This window comes from Brassica napus, unplaced genomic scaffold (genome assembly GCF_020379485.1).
Source record: "Brassica napus cultivar Da-Ae unplaced genomic scaffold, Da-Ae ScsIHWf_2519;HRSCAF=3256, whole genome shotgun sequence".
In the NCBI taxonomy this organism is placed as follows: Eukaryota; Viridiplantae; Streptophyta; class Magnoliopsida; order Brassicales; family Brassicaceae; genus Brassica; species Brassica napus.
In genome coordinates, this window is record NW_026015838.1 from 1,840 (window position 1) to 20,919 (window position 19,080).

The 19,080-nt window shown below is 33.6% G+C and overlaps 2 protein-coding genes and 1 pseudogene across 4 annotated transcripts; 1 reads left to right on the forward strand and 2 right to left on the reverse strand.

Annotated features, from left to right (window-relative positions):
* Window positions 1–667: 667 nt before the first annotated feature.
* On the forward strand, window positions 668–4,323 carry LOC106392925 (annotated as a pseudogene).
* On the reverse strand, window positions 4,082–8,016 carry LOC125601293 (phosphoribosylaminoimidazole carboxylase, chloroplastic-like). 3 transcript variants are annotated; one of them, XM_048773558.1, is made up of 17 exons: window positions 7,830–8,016; window positions 7,430–7,647; window positions 7,077–7,289; window positions 6,875–6,986; window positions 6,731–6,793; window positions 6,514–6,652; window positions 6,379–6,434; window positions 6,222–6,295; window positions 5,980–6,127; window positions 5,737–5,910; window positions 5,556–5,643; window positions 5,350–5,460; window positions 5,134–5,231; window positions 4,942–5,059; window positions 4,757–4,851; window positions 4,559–4,665; window positions 4,082–4,475 (listed from the first exon to the last, which is right to left on the reverse strand). In XM_048773558.1, exons 2-17 carry the CDS (start codon window positions 7,645–7,647, stop codon window positions 4,382–4,384), a joined length of 1,908 nt encoding a protein of 635 aa, XP_048629515.1. In that variant the 5' UTR covers window positions 7,830–8,016; the 3' UTR covers window positions 4,082–4,381. The 3 variants fall into 3 exon arrangements, with proteins under 3 accessions (XP_048629515.1, XP_048629517.1, XP_048629516.1); XM_048773560.1 differs by having other exon boundaries at window positions 7,430–7,658; XM_048773559.1 differs by having other exon boundaries at window positions 7,430–7,712.
* Window positions 8,017–12,111: 4,095 nt separating this feature from the next.
* On the reverse strand, window positions 12,112–14,797 carry LOC125601294 (scarecrow-like protein 9). The gene is made up of 2 exons (XM_048773561.1): window positions 12,476–14,797; window positions 12,112–12,386 (listed from the first exon to the last, which is right to left on the reverse strand). Exon 1 carries the CDS (start codon window positions 14,541–14,543, stop codon window positions 12,522–12,524), a length of 2,022 nt encoding a protein of 673 aa, XP_048629518.1. The 5' UTR covers window positions 14,544–14,797; the 3' UTR covers window positions 12,112–12,386; window positions 12,476–12,521.
* Window positions 14,798–19,080: the final 4,283 nt, after the last annotated feature.

Here is a 19,080-nt window from a genome sequence, read left to right on the forward strand (position 1 = left end):
AAAACATCGATTATTGTGATGTATATTTCAAATTCTATGCAATTGCTTATGTAACATATTAGTATTGTTAGTTTATCTTTAGTTCGTTTCATCTTACAGCAAAATCTTTAACTACCACAGTACCTTACTATTAATCTATTATATTTTGGCGGTTAGATTCACTTTCGGCTGTTGCTCCCCCTTTATCATATCGAGCGCTGTGAAAGCGTATGGATAATATTTCATAATTGGTATTCAAAAACATCGGACTCTTAGATATTTAATTAGTCCTTTCAAGATGGTTTATGAAAGAAATATTATATAGACCCCAGTTTCTGTGGAAAAGTAGCTCTAATTTTCAACAAGAAACCATAACCATTTTGAGACATGGGTACTAGACTCTTTACGTGTAAGACCGATTGTTCATGCAAATTGAGATTCTCATTTTTTATATAAAGACAGTAAAACAAAACAAAAACGGCAAGGAAACTTCTCAAATATACTAATATATGGTAGCAATTTTTTATAGTCAAATCAATAGCTTAGTATATTGGGATGCGTGCAGATTCAAGGACATTTAATGAGACCTCGTAACTCGTCACCAATAAAACAGGTTGTCTTATCTTTTAAACTTAGTTAGAGATCATAGGGATTATACTTACGGGAAAAGGAACCCACAGATGTGCCTCACATGTGATGTGAGTGTGATGCCCCCTATAACGTCTATGCATGTGTTTGTATATAAATACATACCCACAATCAAGCCCACTGGAAGGACGTGACTGAGTAGCCATCATTGTAGAGTGAAAAAATGGCGTCGAGACCAGGTCTTCTCACGGACTGGCCATGGACACCTCTTGGAAGCTTTAAGGTCTGTTTTACTGCTCTTATTGCTTCGTAGCATCTTTCTATATGCATTTATAGACAGTTGTTTGTTAATTTTTTTGGGCTTTCAACTTACATAAGTGAATTTACCTAAGTTTGTTATAATATTATTAGACTTTTTTATGGGATCTTTTCTCCAACTGTTTGTATCAACCATGCATGAACCATTAGTAATAATGTTCGTTTAAAATGTGGATAATATTGCAGTACTTGGTGGTGGTACCGCTGGTTATCGACAGCATCTACTCGTACGCGACAATGCGAGATATGGATAAACTTTTGATAGTGGCGGTAATGGTGGGGCGGATTGTTCACAGCCAGATGTGGATAAGTTATGCCCGCTACAAAACTGCGAAAGGAACCAAACGGATCGTGAACAAATCCATAGAGTTTGATCAAGTCGACCGAGAACGTACCTGGGACGATCAGGTCATCTTCAACACTCTTATTGTTTACTTAACCAAAGTGTATGTCTTAGGAACCAACACCGTTCCCTTTTGGCGAGTCGATGGAGTGGTTCAAGTCGCTCTTCTCCATGCGGGTCCGGTTGAGTTCATCTACTACTGGTTTCACAGAGTACCACTTCCTCTACTCTCGCTACCATTCACACCACCACTCATCCATCGTCACCGAGCCCATCACTTGTACGTACATATATAACACTTATACATACTTCCTAACAAAACATATAAAACTGTTTAAATTTCCCTATCTACTACTTCATTTGCCTGTTGCAAGTTTGAATGGTATATACTTGCCTAAATTTTAAATACTAAGTTATTTGGTTAAGACTTATTGCTTTTTATTTAGGTTCGAAAAAACTAAATTGTAAAAGTTCTATGTATATGTTGCTTAAGCAAAAAAAAAATATTTATGACAAATATATATTATTTTTAGTATATATATCTAATATAATAACGTGTACTATGATCACGTATGTTTTCACTGTTTAATATCAGATTGTTTAAGTATGCACAGAATTGTGTTTCATCAAAAACAGTTGTCTAAAAGATTTGCTACGATGACACTAATATAAAATAATATAATGCATAATTTTGATTGCAGCGGTGGTACATCCGTTTGCGGAGCACATTGGCTATACACTAATCTTGGGGATACCTCTAGTAACGACTTTGCTATGCGGCACGGTCTCTGCTGCCTCCATTGCACTCTACATAACTTACATAGATTTCATGAACAACTTGGGTCACTGCAACTTTGAGCTCATTCCGAGATCTTTCTTCTCCCTTTTCCCTCCTCTTAAGTACCTCTGCTACACTCCTTCGTAAGTCCTTCAAGATCCACTAGAATAGTAGTATTTTCACCATTACAATTTTGTGTTACAATATTATTCCACTTTTAACAAATGAGTTTCAATTAAAACACTAGAAGTTTTTGGTTATCAAACACAAAACATAAATTATACACTATTAGGAATACCACATCGGCACACTGAAACAATTTTGACACTAAACGTATATAACTATTCCAGATTTCACTCTCTCCACCACACGCAATTCAGGACAAACTATTCTCTGTTCATGCCAATGTACGACTACGTTTATGGGACCAACGACAAGTGCAGTGACTCATTGTACGAATCATCGTTGGAGGAAGAAGAAGAGAAGCCGGACGCAATTCATCTCACCCATCTAACATCACTGGACTCTATATACCATCTCCGCCTTGGCTTTGCTTCCCTCTCCTCGCACCCCCTATCTTCTCGGTGTTACCTAGTCCTGATGAGACCATTCACTCTAATCATCTCCTTAATGCTAACTTCTTTCTCTTCTCGAACATTTGTCTTCGAGAGAAACCGCATTGGTGATCTCACCCTTCACTCCCATCTCCTTCCCAAGTTCTCCTCTCATGTTTGCCTCTACTCTCCCTTATCTAGTCTCTCTACAATCTATCATATAGTTACATGTCTTGTAATTAACTTTGTTCTGCAATCAACAGTACAAGTCGCGGCAGCAAAAGGAATCTATCAACAAAATGATAGAGGCGGCTATCCTTGAAGCGGAGAAGAAGGATGTGAGAGTAATGAGTTTGGGGCTACTGAACCAGGCATGCAATTAATAAATCAATTAGCTATTATTAAGTTGTAAAATTCTAACGAGAGGTAGACCCCATACATTATACATATTTAAACCCTAACTAATACTATAATATGGTTAGGGAGAAGAATTAAATGGCTATGGAGAAATGTACGTAAGGAAATATCCAAAGCTAAAGATTAGGATAGTAGATGGAAGCAGTCTCGCAGCTGCGGTGGTGGTTCATAGTATTCCTGTTGACACGAGAGAAGTTCTCTTTCGAGGCCGAATCACAAAAATTGGTCGTGCCATTGTCATTTCTCTTTGCCAAAATGGCATCAAGGTACCTATTTAAATATATAAAAATATATATGTTTATGTTTCTTTAGTTTTCAACAGTTATAAAAATCTCCTGAAGCGATTCTACATTTGACTGTAATAATTAGCTCGCATTTTAAATTTTTGGGATTCTTAATAAACTAAGTTAATAAATAGGTGATGGTTTTACGCGAGGAAGAGCATAGCATGCTAAACGGATTCATTGGCGGGCATTGCAAGGAAAATCTGGTCCTCACAACCAATTACTCCCCAATGGTATGTGACATTAGTACATCATAACAATCATTTTTCTAAAAGCTGATAAGTAGTATTTTCATAAAACTATGTAACATAATATATGATGCATAGATTTGGTTGGTGGGAGATGGGCTAAGCAAAGAAGACCAGAAGAAGGCAAGGAAGGGAACTCTCTTTATTCCTTTCTCTCAATTTCCTCCTAGTAAACTTCGAAAAGACTGCTTTTACCATACCACTCCGGCTATGATCATCCCTGACGCTGCCCAAAACATCGATTCTTGTGAGGTATATACATTTTAATAATTTTAGTAAAACTATCTTACAACTAACTATGATGTATAACACATATGTTGTATAAAATACAGAATTGGCTAGGAAGGAGAGTGATGAGCGCGTGGAGAGTTGGTGGGATAGTGCATGCGCTTGAAGGATGGGAGGAACACGAGTGTGGTCTTGAAGTTCCAATGGCTAATCCTCCAAGAGTTTGGGAAGCTGCTCTTCGACATGGTTTCAAACCACTGGTTTTGCCATCTTTAGAGACCAAATGATTGGGTAATTTATTGAAGGTTTGGTCTCAATTACAGTTTGTACTAAGCACCAAAAAGGAGTTTGTAAGAACATGTTCTATCCCATGTCTCTAAGGGAGGTTCATAATATTATAAAATAAAACATTGTGTGGATACCTCATCCAATAGTTTCTCAAGAACTGAAGCTAACTATCAGATCCCTCACCAGGACTTAGCTTGAGTCTCAAATAATTGTGGCTTAACTTGACAAAGCTAAACCGGAATTAGCCGTGACAACAACTCAAGATCCGAAACTAACTCTCAACAAGATCTTACTGGCAGCAAAATCGATCACTATGGAGTTCCCGGTAACCAATGAGGAGTTCTGACAAGTAATATTCACTGGTTCAAGTATGATTCCCAACCTTGACGCTCAAGTTTCTCACCTTTAACCATGTTCTCTTCTCTCATGTCTTCCTGGTACTGACTCATCCTGATCAAACCAAAACCCATAAGTCTTATTTATTCTTGTTTAAGCCGACTCTTATGTAACAAGAGAGAAATAAAAATAAGAACCTTGAGACGAGATCAGTATCAGAGATCCCCAGCATCCTGATAGCAAGCAAGGCTGCGTTGGTGGAGTTGTTTATAGCAACTGTGGCTACAGGAACACCCCTAGGCATCTTTTGTCACACAAACAAAAAAAAAAAGAATGTAAAAGGTTTGAATAATTGACAAAATGAAAGCGAATCTTGAAGCAAAGTGTGTGTGTACCTGAACGATGGAGAGAAGTGAATCAACTCCATCCAAACGGGTAGCACGTACAGGGACACCAATCACAGGTAAAGGAGTGAGTGAAGCAACCATACCTAATTTTCAAAAGAAAGAAAAGAGACGCATCTGTTTCGGAGAATCTAGTATTTTTAATGGACAAGATTGAGTTCATGTTTAAGACATACCTGGTAAGTGAGCAGCACCACCAGCACCTGCAATTATCACTTGGACTCCTCTACTATGAGCTGAGCTTGCATATGAAAACATCATCTCTGGTGTGCGATGTGCTGATACTATCTTCACCTGTAAACCAATGATGACTCATACCATTCGAGATTGCTAAAGCAATGATTAATGTCAAGTTCAAGTATTTTAACCTCATATGTAACAGCAAACATGTCGAGAATCTTGGCAGCATCTTTCATAATAGGAAGATCAGAGTCTGAACCCATGATGATACCAACACGAGGTGTCTCTGCAATGTGTAAAACAACATGCAACAAAACCTCAGTCAAATACATCTTAAATTCATGAAGGTTGAAGACATTTGTAAAGTAAAAGCCAATGGTTTAAGATACTATATGGAAACTTACCATGTACTTGATGGGTTTGCTCACTTAATATACATTGCAACCTTTGTTCCAAAACACCAATAGACTGCCCCACAAGAGTGATGTGTCCCATCTTCCGCTGTTTTCTCATTTCTGACAACAAGATTTCATCATATACAAGCTTTGTGAGTAACTATACACTTGACAAAAACACTAACGAGACAACAGTAAGAGAACAGGAATCTAACCTGGCTTGTCATACCAATGCACAGATGCACCTGGTACACTCAGAGCTCTTGCAATGAGCCGATGTGCCAATCTGAAACCAGCTTCTCCCTGAAACATCAAAATTGAAAACAAAACAACTCAAACTGATAAGAACAAGACACTTCAAAACAAATAAAGTAAAGCGGAAACATCCATTATTACATCATCTTCACCCAGAATATTGTACATAATGGAGGCAGGAGTTCTCATAGACGGATCACCGAGTGGAAGACCAACCACAGCTCGCAAGTGTTGTTCAAACTGTGAAGTGTAACATGACTCGATCGTTTGATGTCCACTGTTGTGTGGTCTAGGTGCAACTTCGTTTAGCAGGATCTGAGAGCGATTAAAACTCTGATAAGTACCAAAAAAAAAAATCAAAGAGCCTAAAATGTATGACAGTACCTGACCATCATCTGTCAAGAACAGCTCAACAGCAAAAACACCAGCGCCTTCTAAAGAACCAACAGCCTTTTGGGCAACATCAGTGGCAAGTTTGTTGATCTTCCAAGGCACATCTGCTGGTGCTTTAACTATATGGCATATGTTATCCCTAGAGAGTGCATTTCAATAAGGTCTATTAGTAGAGAAGTAAACCTTTCAATCTTATAAATCACATTAAGACCAGTTTTTTTTTTGTTTGTTACCTGTGAACAGTTTCAACAACTGGATAACAAACCATGGAACCATCTCTTCCCCTAGCCACAATAACAGCCAACTCCTAAAAGTTTTATATGTAAATGATTATAAACATCAGAGGGTGATAAGTTACTTAAGCAAAAGAGGTTGTGATCATCACTTTACCTTTACAAAGGGTGCCCATTTCTCAACGTACAAACCACGACTGAAACCTCCAAGAGCTGAATAAAAAAATCGAAGCAAAGGTTGCTAACTAGAATCTGTGAGACCACTTTGTATATCGTTTAGTGAAGGCATTACCAGTTACAGCAGAAGTAAGCGCGTCTTGGCTATTAGCAACTGCATTTCCTCGTCCATCATAAGCTAATCTCTTGCTCTTGATCATAAGAGGGTAACCAAAAAGTTCACCTGCTCTTTCAGCTCCTTCAATATCGCTTATCTATAACATCAAGGCTTAGGGGTTAAAGATACTTAACAAACTCCTAATGATTCATGGAAACATAAGCAAAGGCCTAACCTCCATAAACTCTGGAAGTGGGATGCCATGCCGAGAGAAATGAACTTTTTGTATGTATTTATCCTGAAAAAAACATCAAACTGCCTTACACAAAACATATTGCTTGAAAAGTTTCAATTACTCATCACACTTCAGTTAAGAAACCTGTATTATCCTGATAGTAGAGGCTTTTGGTTGGACATCTACTCCTTGTTTCTCAAGCTTCTCTAGTGTTTCAACGTCAACATGTTCAATTTCTACTGTCAAGACTCCACATCTAACTACGGCAATAAAACAAAATCATCCATCAATATTGTTACAGACAATAACAATGGAGAACCTAACGCATTAAAGCAACAGAAGGGACCTTTTTGCAAACTCTTCAACTGTAGCACTGTCGTCAAAGCTATCAACCATGTGGCCATAAGCTAATGAGCTTGCTGAACAGTTCTTTGAAGGATCTAGAATCATAACCTTGATGGCCATTTGAGAAGCAGCTTGGCAAAGCATGCGACCTAACTGTCCACCTCCCAACACTCCCACAATGATCTCAGAGACTCCCTTGATATGTGTATCCTCGCTTTCAAAGAGAAAAAGCAAAATAACATTAGAACAACTTTCAATTTTGCTAGACAATCACACTAGCCAAGATACAAGAACCGTTATGATGTGACGACATTATACTCCAAACACATGGGGAGCTACAGGGGACATAGGTACCTGATAGGAGAAGCCTCGTGAGAGCTACACGCTAACACCGGGTTGAATTTCTCAGAAGAAGAATAAGTAAGACCCTTCTGAAGATTCGCCATGGTGAAGGAGTTGGTTTTGCTAACTGGAAGAGATCCAACTCTGGAAGTGAAGCGAGGAGTGTAAAGGACAGGACTTGGATTCCCAGAGACAAGAACAGCAGCTGAGCTCTGTTTCAGAAGCAACATCTAGAACATAGCTGCAGTATTAGCAACCAATACAAACAACTAGATTCATCATCGCATACTGAACTCTGTATTCAGTTCCGTTCAAAGAAGAAGAAGAGTGCTTAGACCAAAACCTTAAGTCAGTGCCAATAGCTAAACCAATGACACTTTAAAATGCAAATTGAGAAGAAAACTAAACCAACCTGGTTTCGAGCTGTGGCTTGACAAGGAGAAAGAGGATGCGAGAAGTTAAGCTTCGAAGGTTCGATTTTTATTTGAGGGAAACAAAACCCATTAACTCACTCACACAGAGAGAGAGAGAGGATGCGAGACTAACTCAAACTCAAACTCAGGTGGTTCTTAAGAGAAGAGTTTTGGGAAAGATACAATACGGTTTGAACAGTACCATCCCTAAATAATCGGTTCGCAAGTTTTACCGGTCTATTCTATATTATTAAAATAGAAGTCATGTGCAATTTTTTAATTTGGACTATTCTTAAGAAAAATTGTTTAAATTATTTTTTGTATAAATAGTTGAAATATTTGAATTACTTAAAAACAAACAAATCAAATAGATATTTCTACATTTTCTCTGAAATTGTAATCTGAATAAAAATCTTTTCATATATTTTTTTAAATATAATATATATTTCATTTTTCATTAAAATAAAAATTTAAATATTTAATTAATTTCGTATTTATTTAAAATAAATGTACATTTTATTTTTCACTTAAACAAAAAATTTAAATGTTTAGTTAATTTCGTGTTAATTTAAAAAATCAAATGTATATTTCATTTTAACTAAAAAAAAACTATTTAAATATCTAATTAATTTTGTAACTATAATTAATCTCATGTACACTTTTTATTAAACTTCCGATATATATTTAATATGATAATTTTCAATAAAAGTTTTGATTTTTAATCAATAAGGTTTTTCAATTTTGATTTTTGTATCACATGATTTAAGATATGCTATCACTGAAAATTTAAAACAAATAAATTAAATTACTGCATCTGAACTATAAAATTGTTGTGTTTCAAAATGTTATATTAAAAATTACTAAGATGATAAATATTATAATTAATCATGTAAAACAAATAATTATGTGTATAAAAATAAAAATAATCACCCACACGGTTGTGCGGATCAAGCGTTAGTGTTAAAGTTAAGTTCAAAACAAATCTAGTGTTTAAGCGGCCTGAGATGATGAATGTAACTTTTAACTTTGTCTTATCTTCATTGCTGTTTTATGTCTACTAATAAAATAAAAAGCAATGCATTTAAATAGAGGACATATATATATTGAAGAAGGATTGGATAAATATATGTAAGATGATAAAGTTGCATATTATTATTACATGTATAAAGTTGGATATTATAAAATGTTCTACAGCTTATATATGGTCACATTCACCAATAGCAACTGCTTCATCACACTAGGCTTAATCTCACCTTCCTCCGCCACGATACCGCTCTGGCAGAGGTGCCAACGAAGAATTGGCCGAATAATACGACCTCGAGCCTGTGGATACAGATTTATTAACTAAACTCTGTGAATGTGATTGTGGTTGAACAGTAGTTGTTTCCGTGGCCGGAGGAACATTGTTTCCACTTCCTTTGGTGCAGCAGCAGCAGATATTCCCCATGACTGAGTGATGTAAGACTCAAAAAGTGATGTCTTTCTGCGATGAAAGCAAAGTTCGGCTTTTATATTAACTGTGTTGTGGTTGGTGGAAAACATTTGTGTAAAGTTTGACTTTGGCGGGACTACATATCAGTCAAAGTCAAAATTTGCTTTATTTCTTTGATATTCTAATTTTGTAATGTTTGATTATAGAAAGTATCCCACCAATTATACAACAAAATCAATACTATTAAAAATGAACGAGTTTTAATAAGTCTACCTATGAAAATCATTTTGGATATTTTCTTTTTTCATTTTTTTTGTCTTACCTTCTATATGTAACAATATATGACAAGATATTTAACTCTATATATGTGCCCGTTTTTTACTCTAACTACCAGACTGGTTATATTATTATAATTCTAAACCGTTTAATGGATTAGTAAACCATCATACCAAAACAAAATAAATTATAAGAGCCACACACTATTTCTAAACCGTGACATATTATAGTTATGAAACTAACAGTTTGTACGAAAACTAACTTCGATTATATGACCCACCAGCTATTTCTAAACCTGTAACATATTATACTTATTAAATTAATACAAAAATTACACTTCAAACATGATTTGTATTAAAGACCTAAGACACTATAGGTTATACGATAATACCACATTATTCATCACATCTTTATCCTGCCATCGTGCAACTTCTGTTTGTTAAAATGAAAAACCTTCTTGGATGTTTCACACTGTTTTTACATGTCTTCTCTTCCTGAGTGAAAAACCGTATATGTCAACACATTATTCAATATCACTTATTAAAATATCAATCTTGTCTGTATAAAAAAAACTTAAAACACAATAGCTTATACATACCACAATGTTCATCAGATAGTATTTACATAATTTATACAATTAACTTCAAATACATCACCATCGTACAATATTTTGTTACCAACGTTGCTAATCACATTTTTTAAAGATTAACTTCAATTTACAATTTTAAACGATAAGCTTTGTTGCTAATCACATATTTAAAATTTAAAATTTAAGTTCGTAACAAACGATGACACTTAAAATTCTGATGACTTCCTCTACAAGTTTATTTAGTACGGCCAATTGCATAATTTACCTTAATTCTATCAACCAAAATATCTAATCGATTCTACTTATATTTTTTACCAAGATTTTCGATAACCTACATTGATTACAATATATTCTATCATAACTTATCTTAACCTACATCGACAATAAATTTATATTCTTTTCATTACATTAATAACGGTTTTTTTATTTTAATGTGTTTTTACCATATTCGTTTTATTATATCCTAACTTGACTCTATACGAATAACTGGATCTATCGAGAAGTCTGAATAGGATATTAAAACTTAGTGAAAACATTGTATCGGAGTGAAAAATAATAATAGAACAACTTTTAAATATTATAGATATCTAATAAATATATATAAATTCATTTAATATTGGCGTATCGATTAACAAAACCATATACGCTTCTTAGGCGCGGATCAAAATCTAGTTACTTCATTCATAGTCCAAACAAGATATGATGATTTGGGCTCTAGCCAAAGCGTACATAACTGTAGTTGTAAAATTGTATAAAATATTAAATACTGGTTAGGATATAGCGGGCTAGACATTGTATATATAAATTATTTTTATGTATTATATATTTCTTTTTATATATTATGAAATAATTAATATATACTAAATAATTAATAAGTCAGTAACTATTACATATATAATTAAATTGGTGAGAACACATAAATAAATTTTATTAATCCAAACAATTATTTTTTCTATTTTATATGGTATATAATTAATTTAAATGATATTAATACATATATATAGATTATATTTTTATATTGATATGTATTAAATAATGTTTTCTACTCATATAATTTTTTGATCTTTTGTATCTTTTTATAAAAAAAACTTTAAATCACTTAACAAAAACAATTTTGTGTGATGGTTAATAGTTTTAGTAATTTATATATTTTTTTTAAACTCAATGCAAAATTTTAATTTTAAGTTGTCAATATTTGTTCAAAGCTTTTATCAAAAAAGTTGACCAACGCAAATTTTGAAATTAAATATTTTATTTATTTTATATGTTATATAGTTTAATTTAAACAATATATATATATATATTTAATCATAATATTTATTAGATAATACTTCTTACTTATATGATTTTTTGTAATTATTTGTTCTTGTCATAAGAAAAAAAAATTAAATCATAGATCACAAAAATTTCAACATGAAATTTTTAACAGTTTTAGTAATTTAATAATTTATAGTCATTTTAAAAATTCAAAATATAACAATAAGAAAAGGATTCATTTGGATTAAAAATTAATAATTTATTCAGTTGTGTTCACTATGATAAGAAAAGGATTCATTTACTATATCATCATCCATTAATCTTTTCTCCTAATCTAAGGTGTCCTATTCGAGCAGGCGTTGCAGCTTCAGGAGGCAAAACTAAAAGCACTTTGACCTGGCTTCAAAGCCCGAAGGAACAGGCACTCCAACAAAGGACTTGAAGGTGCTTTTCACTCAAGTAACCACTCGGTTCTGATACTCAATTTAGTGTTTTTTCATATCTTTGCCCTTGTAGCAGAGTCGTAGGATTTGAGAATGAGAGGAATGAGTTCTTTGTGTGTCTGAACGGGCTTATTCTATATCTCAAGGGGTCTTGCCCGAGATTCTAAGTAACATCAAAAAGCCTTTGAAATATATTTAGAGATCATCAAAACTAGCAAATAGTGATGAAGGACCACAACTAATAACTAGGAGCTCAGATTCCAAGCTGAAGAATTTTCCAGAAATAGTATTAGCAACGCATCTTATTTCAATGTAGCATTGGTCCTCGTGTGTACATTGGAGAAGTAAAAACCTCCTTTCAAAAACCATATTTTCTCTAAGCTTCCTCTTATACGTGTTACAATCTAAGACAAGTTAACTCTGCTAGCAATATACAAACTCTCGCAATCTCATCATCCCTAGCTACAAGAATAACGTTAGGAGAACCTAGCTGAGTATGTCATAAAATGTTGACTTACATAAAATGTGATTCTTCAGGCGCAGCACTCTAATCTTTCATCTGCAAAAGAGATTGACAGTCTCAGTACAATGTCTCGAAAGAAGCAGATGGTGTTTACAAGGCAATGTGGATATGAATCTGAGCTGTACCTATAGAAAAAGAAAAGAAATGGTCGCTGTTATGCCCACCACAAGGTCAAGCCTTGGACTCTGGTTTCCAAACAGAGAGAGCCATTACGGTTCTTCCTTTCCAGCCTTGCAACAGCCACCGGTTATCTTGATCGATCACAAAGTCCTTGTGGTAGAATGTGTTGACCTTACGCAGTGATGTCTTCATAATGTCCGGGTCAAACGGGACTTGCACCAACCCTGACCTCATAGCTCTGACATGCCACTGCTTATATGTCTCAGGCCTCTCCACTCTTTCCCAACCTTCGCAGGCAATCACATTCAATGCCTCTCTCCCAAAGACCTCCATCTCAAGAAACATCCTCTCTTCGTCTTCCCGTGGCACAATAGTCTCAAGCATGTCGAAAATCGATGAGAAATGAAAAAGAGCCTCGCGAAACCGTGTCACGAAGAAGGGGGCGTTGTATGCACCATTGACAATGCCGAAGACGAAAAGATCAGGATTGATCTTCCCTATCAAACTGAGAACAGCGTCTCTACAGCTCTCTACTTTGACCGACTCGTCATGCAAATTCTCAGCTCTGTACAGACAATTAACAACAGTGATCTCATCCCTGTCTATATCAAGATCTTCAAGCTGAACAGCATCCCACTTTTTAGCAATGGCTTTATACTCAAACGGCACACCAAACTGTTCAGCATACGCTGCTAACCTCTCACCAGTCTCTTCAACCCGCTGCGTAGGACGAAACCCTGGCTGAGGAAACTCAATCCCGGTGACCCGAACCTTCGGTTTTCCATATATCGAAAACCGGTGGATAAGAGTTGGCCACTGGAAACCATAGAGGATACCAAAGTCGATAACATGAACTCTAGGAGAGTTTCCGACAAGATCTCGTATCGTCTTATTGGTAATGAAATAAGATAGCTTCCTGAAAGGGCAACACGCAAGGAAAAGCTGGTGAGCCTTGAGCACAGCTGCAGCAGACCTCGGTTTACTCACAATCCCTTTGTAAATCTGGCTTCCTGTACCGGCTAACCGCGCCTCAAGACCATTAGCAAAACAATGAGCCAGCCTCTGGTTCCCATCACCAAACGGCGTCGAGTGCTGCCGTATCTGCTTCAGCAACTGCCCTGCACATCTGCTGTCATCAGCTGCAACAGCTTGAGCACAATGTATCAAAAGACTCCTCAAGTCCACAACTTCTTTCTTCACCCCTCCTCCTCCTCGGCCTCGTCCTCTTCCTCTGGCTCGTCTCTTCCCTTCTTGAGGCGCTGAGGCTTTCTTCTTCCCCACTCCTTTCTTCAAAACTTCACGTAACGCGTCGAACTCCTTCATGCTCTCCCCACCTGGGACATGAACCAAGATCTTGTCCACCACATCAGACCTTAAAATCGTCTCGGAGAACACTGCAGGCAGCTTGCTGCACCTCTCTTCTTCGCCGCTGTTAGGGTTTCTCCTTACTTTGCTCCTACTGTCCTCTCTGAAGTTCACAATCATCTCATTTCTCTCGCTTCCTTCTTCAACCCCACGCCTAAACAGCCACACAGACTGATCCTCCCTACTAGCATTCGACGATTCATGTACACCGTACGGAGACTGAGGAACACTCAGAACAGGAGAACAACGACTCTGAGGATTCCGAAAATCCAACGTGAAGCCACCACCGCTCATCGGCTTCATTCCGCCGCTCATAAACCCGCCGCCGGAGCCGTTACGATCTCCGGCGGGAACAACGTGGTCAAGATTCTCGACGTAAGGCGAGCTACGCTCGGGGGAGGGAGGATACTTCTTACCGATCGCTTCGTAGAGAGATCGCTCGGCGGCTTCGAGATCGAGAGACTCCTGAAGCATACAGACTCTATCGTCCATGTCTTCCTCCATCAGAATCTGGCTAATGTAGCCTAGAACGGCGTCGGAGAAGTCGAACTCGTCGGCGGGATCTTCTTCTTCTCCCGCCGCTGACGTCACGAAGGCGTTTTGGTTGTTGGAGAGGCCGTGACTGTAGTTGTAACCGTCGAAGAGTGTTAGAGATGAAGGTTGATCGGGTAAGCGGGTTCGATCAGCCGGGGCTGGATCAGTAATCATTTGGATTGTTGTTTGAGAGAGCAAGTTTGAATCCGATGATGACTAGGGAAGAAGACGACGAAGAGAGTAGTAACGAGTGGAGGGGACCAGAAGGAAAAGAGGAATCGAATAAATGCATTTTGTATATTTAATTTTTAATACTAATTTGTTTATTACAAATTACAAAAGTTATTTTAAAAACCGACAATTATGTATATATACTATGTTTAGTTGTTCAGAAAAAAAGAAGATTATACTATGTTTCAGAAACCCTTCAGTAACTAGACGTTTTATATAAAAAAATAAGCGTCAAAATAGATTATTCGAGATCATTAACATTTAAAAATTATTTGTATGTTTTATATTTATATCAGGCATTTCAATATTTTGTGTTTAATTATTTTGAAAATAAATAAAAATTTAAGTATTAAAATCAAAATCAAATAATTTAAATTTATATTAAAAACAAGGAAATTGAGCATTTAATTATAAATAAACTGACAATGAAATTGATATGATTAAATTACTCGTAAAATTATTTTAATATAGTAGATCAGTTAGATTAATTAAAATCGATTTATGATTATATAAAATATTTTTAAAAAAATATTTAATTCTTAAGAATATTATTTTGGCGTTGACCGAATTTTATAATACTTGGGGTGTTATTCAATTAGGTGGTGTTATTCAATCATGTATTTTAATATAGCTTAAATCTAAAAACAATCCACCATTATTCGAATGATGATTATAAATTATATTTTAAAATCTATTGTTATTCACTGAATGATTTAAATCATGTTTTTAAAATCTAGTATTATTTTTTTAAGAATTTTAAAATTCTTTGTATTTTGGATTGATTTCAAATTATTTACTATAGAGCCTCATGAATAAACTATTGAACTCAAAATTCAATACATATTGCAGAGATTTTAGAATTCATCAATTTAAACTATCTTAAAATCTTGAAATTTGATACATTACAAAACATTAATAATTGATTTTAAATCACTAATTTATAACAAACAATTATTATTATTAATGTTTTGTAATCTATCAAATTTTAAAATTTTAAAATATTTTAAGTTGATGGATTCTAAAATCTCTGCAGTATACATTGGATTTTGAGTTTACTCATTTATTCATGAAGTTCCACTAAAAATTATTTGAAATCAATCCAAAATACAAAGGATTTTTAAAAAAATTTAAAAAAAAATAACACTAGATTTTAAAAACTGGATTTAAATTATTCATTGAAAAACTCTAGAATTTAAAATCATCATTCGAAAAACAATAAATTGTGTTTAGATTTAAACTCTATTAAAATACGTGATTGAATAACATCACCATCCCTTATATATTAAAGGAGAAGCATTGTAATAAATGCATTCACACTATAATAGACACGTGGCAGCCTCACGATGATTTGATAATAAATATGCTAATGCGTTCACACTACATTCATAAATGTGTTCACACTATATACTTTATATTTTTAATATAAAACTCATATGCAAGGTTCCAATAAAACTTTGGATTTTTCGTTTCGAATCAAAAAAATAACGAATCAAAATCTAAACTATATATATATATATTATTTTTATTGTTTACGGATAAAGTCAGGCAAAATATTTCTAAATTTTGATTCCATTCGTTATCCGTTTTGATTTGAACCAAAAAATATGGATATCTGTAACTCTACGAAGCAAATCAGTTACTAAAATATAATTAAAAAAAACAAATCACAAATTCCAATATTTTTAGGTACGGATATAAAATTCGTACAGAATTATATATATATATATATATAGTTTATATAAGTTTACAATATTTTATGAATTAAATTTATTATAATAGGTATTAAAGTTTAGAAAGTTAAATAATATTTTATTTTGTAATAAAATGTTATTATTAAAATTTTCAATTATTTTATAAATTTTATTTTATTTACAGATCAAATAGGATATTCTTTAAAATTCTAAATCATTTCGGTTATCAGAGTCACCGACTATCTAGGTGGCTAAAGATTGAATCGACTTGAATGCCTCCAAATACCCAGATATTTGATCTGTGCCCAACTCTATTTACGGATACAATTGATTTTTCTTTATATGAAAACAATTCACTAATGTCAAGGCCTTTTTAATTTTTAATTAATTTTAATTTTATCTTTCATGTATTATTTAGAACAAAAATGTCATTTAATATTAATTAACAATATCTTTATATATTTGTCATTTATTCTTATATACTTTTACATACAAATACATGGGCACATTAATGTGAGCACCTTATAAGTATTTACCACCACTGAAGTATCTATTTTTTTTTTGAAGTTGAAATATTTTTTTTCTTAATGCTTCTTTCACTACGGACCAAATTGTAGTGAAATGATTTATCTTAATAATTTTCTTTTCTTTTTCTTGAACTATTATCCGCTTACAAACTATGATATAAAACCATTGGTTCGACATGACGATTATCTTAAATTTATAACATGAAAATAAATAAATAATAGTAATTTTTACCAAAAAAAACTAAAAAATCAAACATTCTAACAGAACAAACTAAAATAAATATTAATTTAAAATAATGGTTATATTTTAGGAGATTAAAAACTAAAAAATAACTTAAAACCGAACCGATATCCAAATTAAACAAATTTAGCATGTTTTTATTAAAAATAACAAAACTAATAATCACATTCCGTGCAAGGCGCGGATTATTACCTAGTAGTATACTAAATTTAGTTACATCTCACTAAACCTTTTATAAGTTCTTTTTCATAAGGTGGAAGGGACCGCGGAATCTGAATAAACGCATATTTATGTCTTTAAATTAAAAGTTTTTTTATGTCAAAAATATTAAAAGTTTTTATCCGAGGTAGGGTAAACGAACCGTAGCCGTTGATCTTTAAATCTTTCATAAAGAGGTTTTTATGTGGGGACCTGTCGTCTTGCTTCATTTGACATTAGCGAAAATGTGCTTTTCTCTATCGGTTGGTTGCTTGCCACGTGTTGTATTTACAGTAATTAATGCTTGCAACTCTCTTTTAAAAATTGTAATTAGTACGCTATATTTAAAATGGCAGTACACAAGTAGTGGGATTTTTAAAAGGGTTTTCCCAACTACGATGTAATAAAGCTTAGAACTTTAAGTTATATCAGTACTATTTTTATAGGAATTTTTAACCTTAATTGTGAACAAAAATCTATAGAATTAAATTGCTTTCTTAACTAGGATAATGCTAATGAGGAGAGCCTACACAACGGCCATGTACCACTTCTTTTCCAACTTAATATTTGATTAGGTCAAAATAGAGTCATCAATCATCTTATATTTAGTGTTTTTTATTGATGATAATATGCAATGCCATCAACTTTTGGCCCTTTTCGTTTTTAGGATACGACTAGATAATAACATGTGTGCATGCACAAATAAGTTTTTATAATAATATTTATTTATTAAATAATTTTAATATTTTGCAATACTATAATCTTTATCGATTGTAAAAATGATGAATACAAATATAGTCTTTTAAATGTATCATCATTGTTGAAGAGTTAACGTATTACATCTCATTTTAATTATTTTTAAAATTTCATATGCACAAAAAGAATTAAGTTTTGCGGCTGACACAAATCACCAAAACCAAATAGGCAACATCGATTGTATAATGACGAAAAAAATAAGGTTTTCTGCTCTCGATTTGTTTACTATTGAGTCTCCATAAATGATTTCATTTTCTACATCTATAAAATTCGTTATCGTCTCTGTTTCATTGATATGAATTTAGTTTTTTTTTTAACTTCTTCTACAAATTCAATGAATTACATAAGTGTCAATTTAAAAAGATGGACATCTGTAAAAATTAGTTCCACTACAGATACAAATCTAAGAATCAAAATTTTGAAAAAAATCATCGGCAAACTCTATTAACAGGTTAGTGTTCAAATCTAATATATCAAGCAATTATAGAATATAAGTGTTGACTCGAAATATAAATGTATGTCTAGTATATATTCACCAGTTCGGTCTAAAATTCATCTAATTCTAGAACAAAAAAAAAACAAATTACTTATTTTATTAGCCTAGGCCTTTGAGGTTTCGTTACTTAAGAGTATAAAGATAAAAATATATATATATTACTTTATCATTCTAGTATATGTAAACTATGTATAAAATAAGAACTGTTTGATTTATTAAATGATAAACCAGAAACTTATAATAAATAGTTTAAATCTCTCATTCTTCGAACAAACTCAAAAGGAGGTGATTGGAATCTTGTTGTGATATTTCACTAAAAGCTTTTTAAGAATAAAAATCAAGACTAAATTATTTAATTTGAATGAAATAATATATATAGTGCTTCCAATATTAAAAATCACTTTGCTTTGAAGAAGTGTGTTTCTGGAGTTGTCACGATCAAATAAGATATTTGAAAACACATATTTAAAAAAAAAAATTGTAGGCATAAAAGTATATACATTAGAGTAAGCACATAAATCAAAACCAATACTTTTGGTTAATTTACAATCACGTTTTTGACAAATAAATC

What these genes read in the sequence shown, in the direction of transcription:
- LOC125601293 (XM_048773558.1), bottom strand. Translation starts at nt 7,647, where the DNA reads ATGTTGCTTCTGAAACAGAGCTCAGCTGCTGTTCTTGTCTCTGGGAAT. An exon ending in GCTTACTTCTGCTGTAACTG is followed by an intron (nt 6,435 to 6,513) that starts GTAATGCCTTCA and finishes TTTTTTATTCAG; the next exon opens with CTCTTGGAGGTTTCAGTCGT. An exon ending in TCTTGACAGATGATGGTCAG is followed by an intron (nt 5,911 to 5,979) that starts GTACTGTCATAC and finishes AATCGCTCTCAG; the next exon opens with ATCCTGCTAAACGAAGTTGC.
- LOC125601294 (XM_048773561.1), bottom strand. Translation starts at nt 14,543, where the DNA reads ATGATTACTGATCCAGCCCCGGCTGATCGAACCCGCTTACCCGATCAA.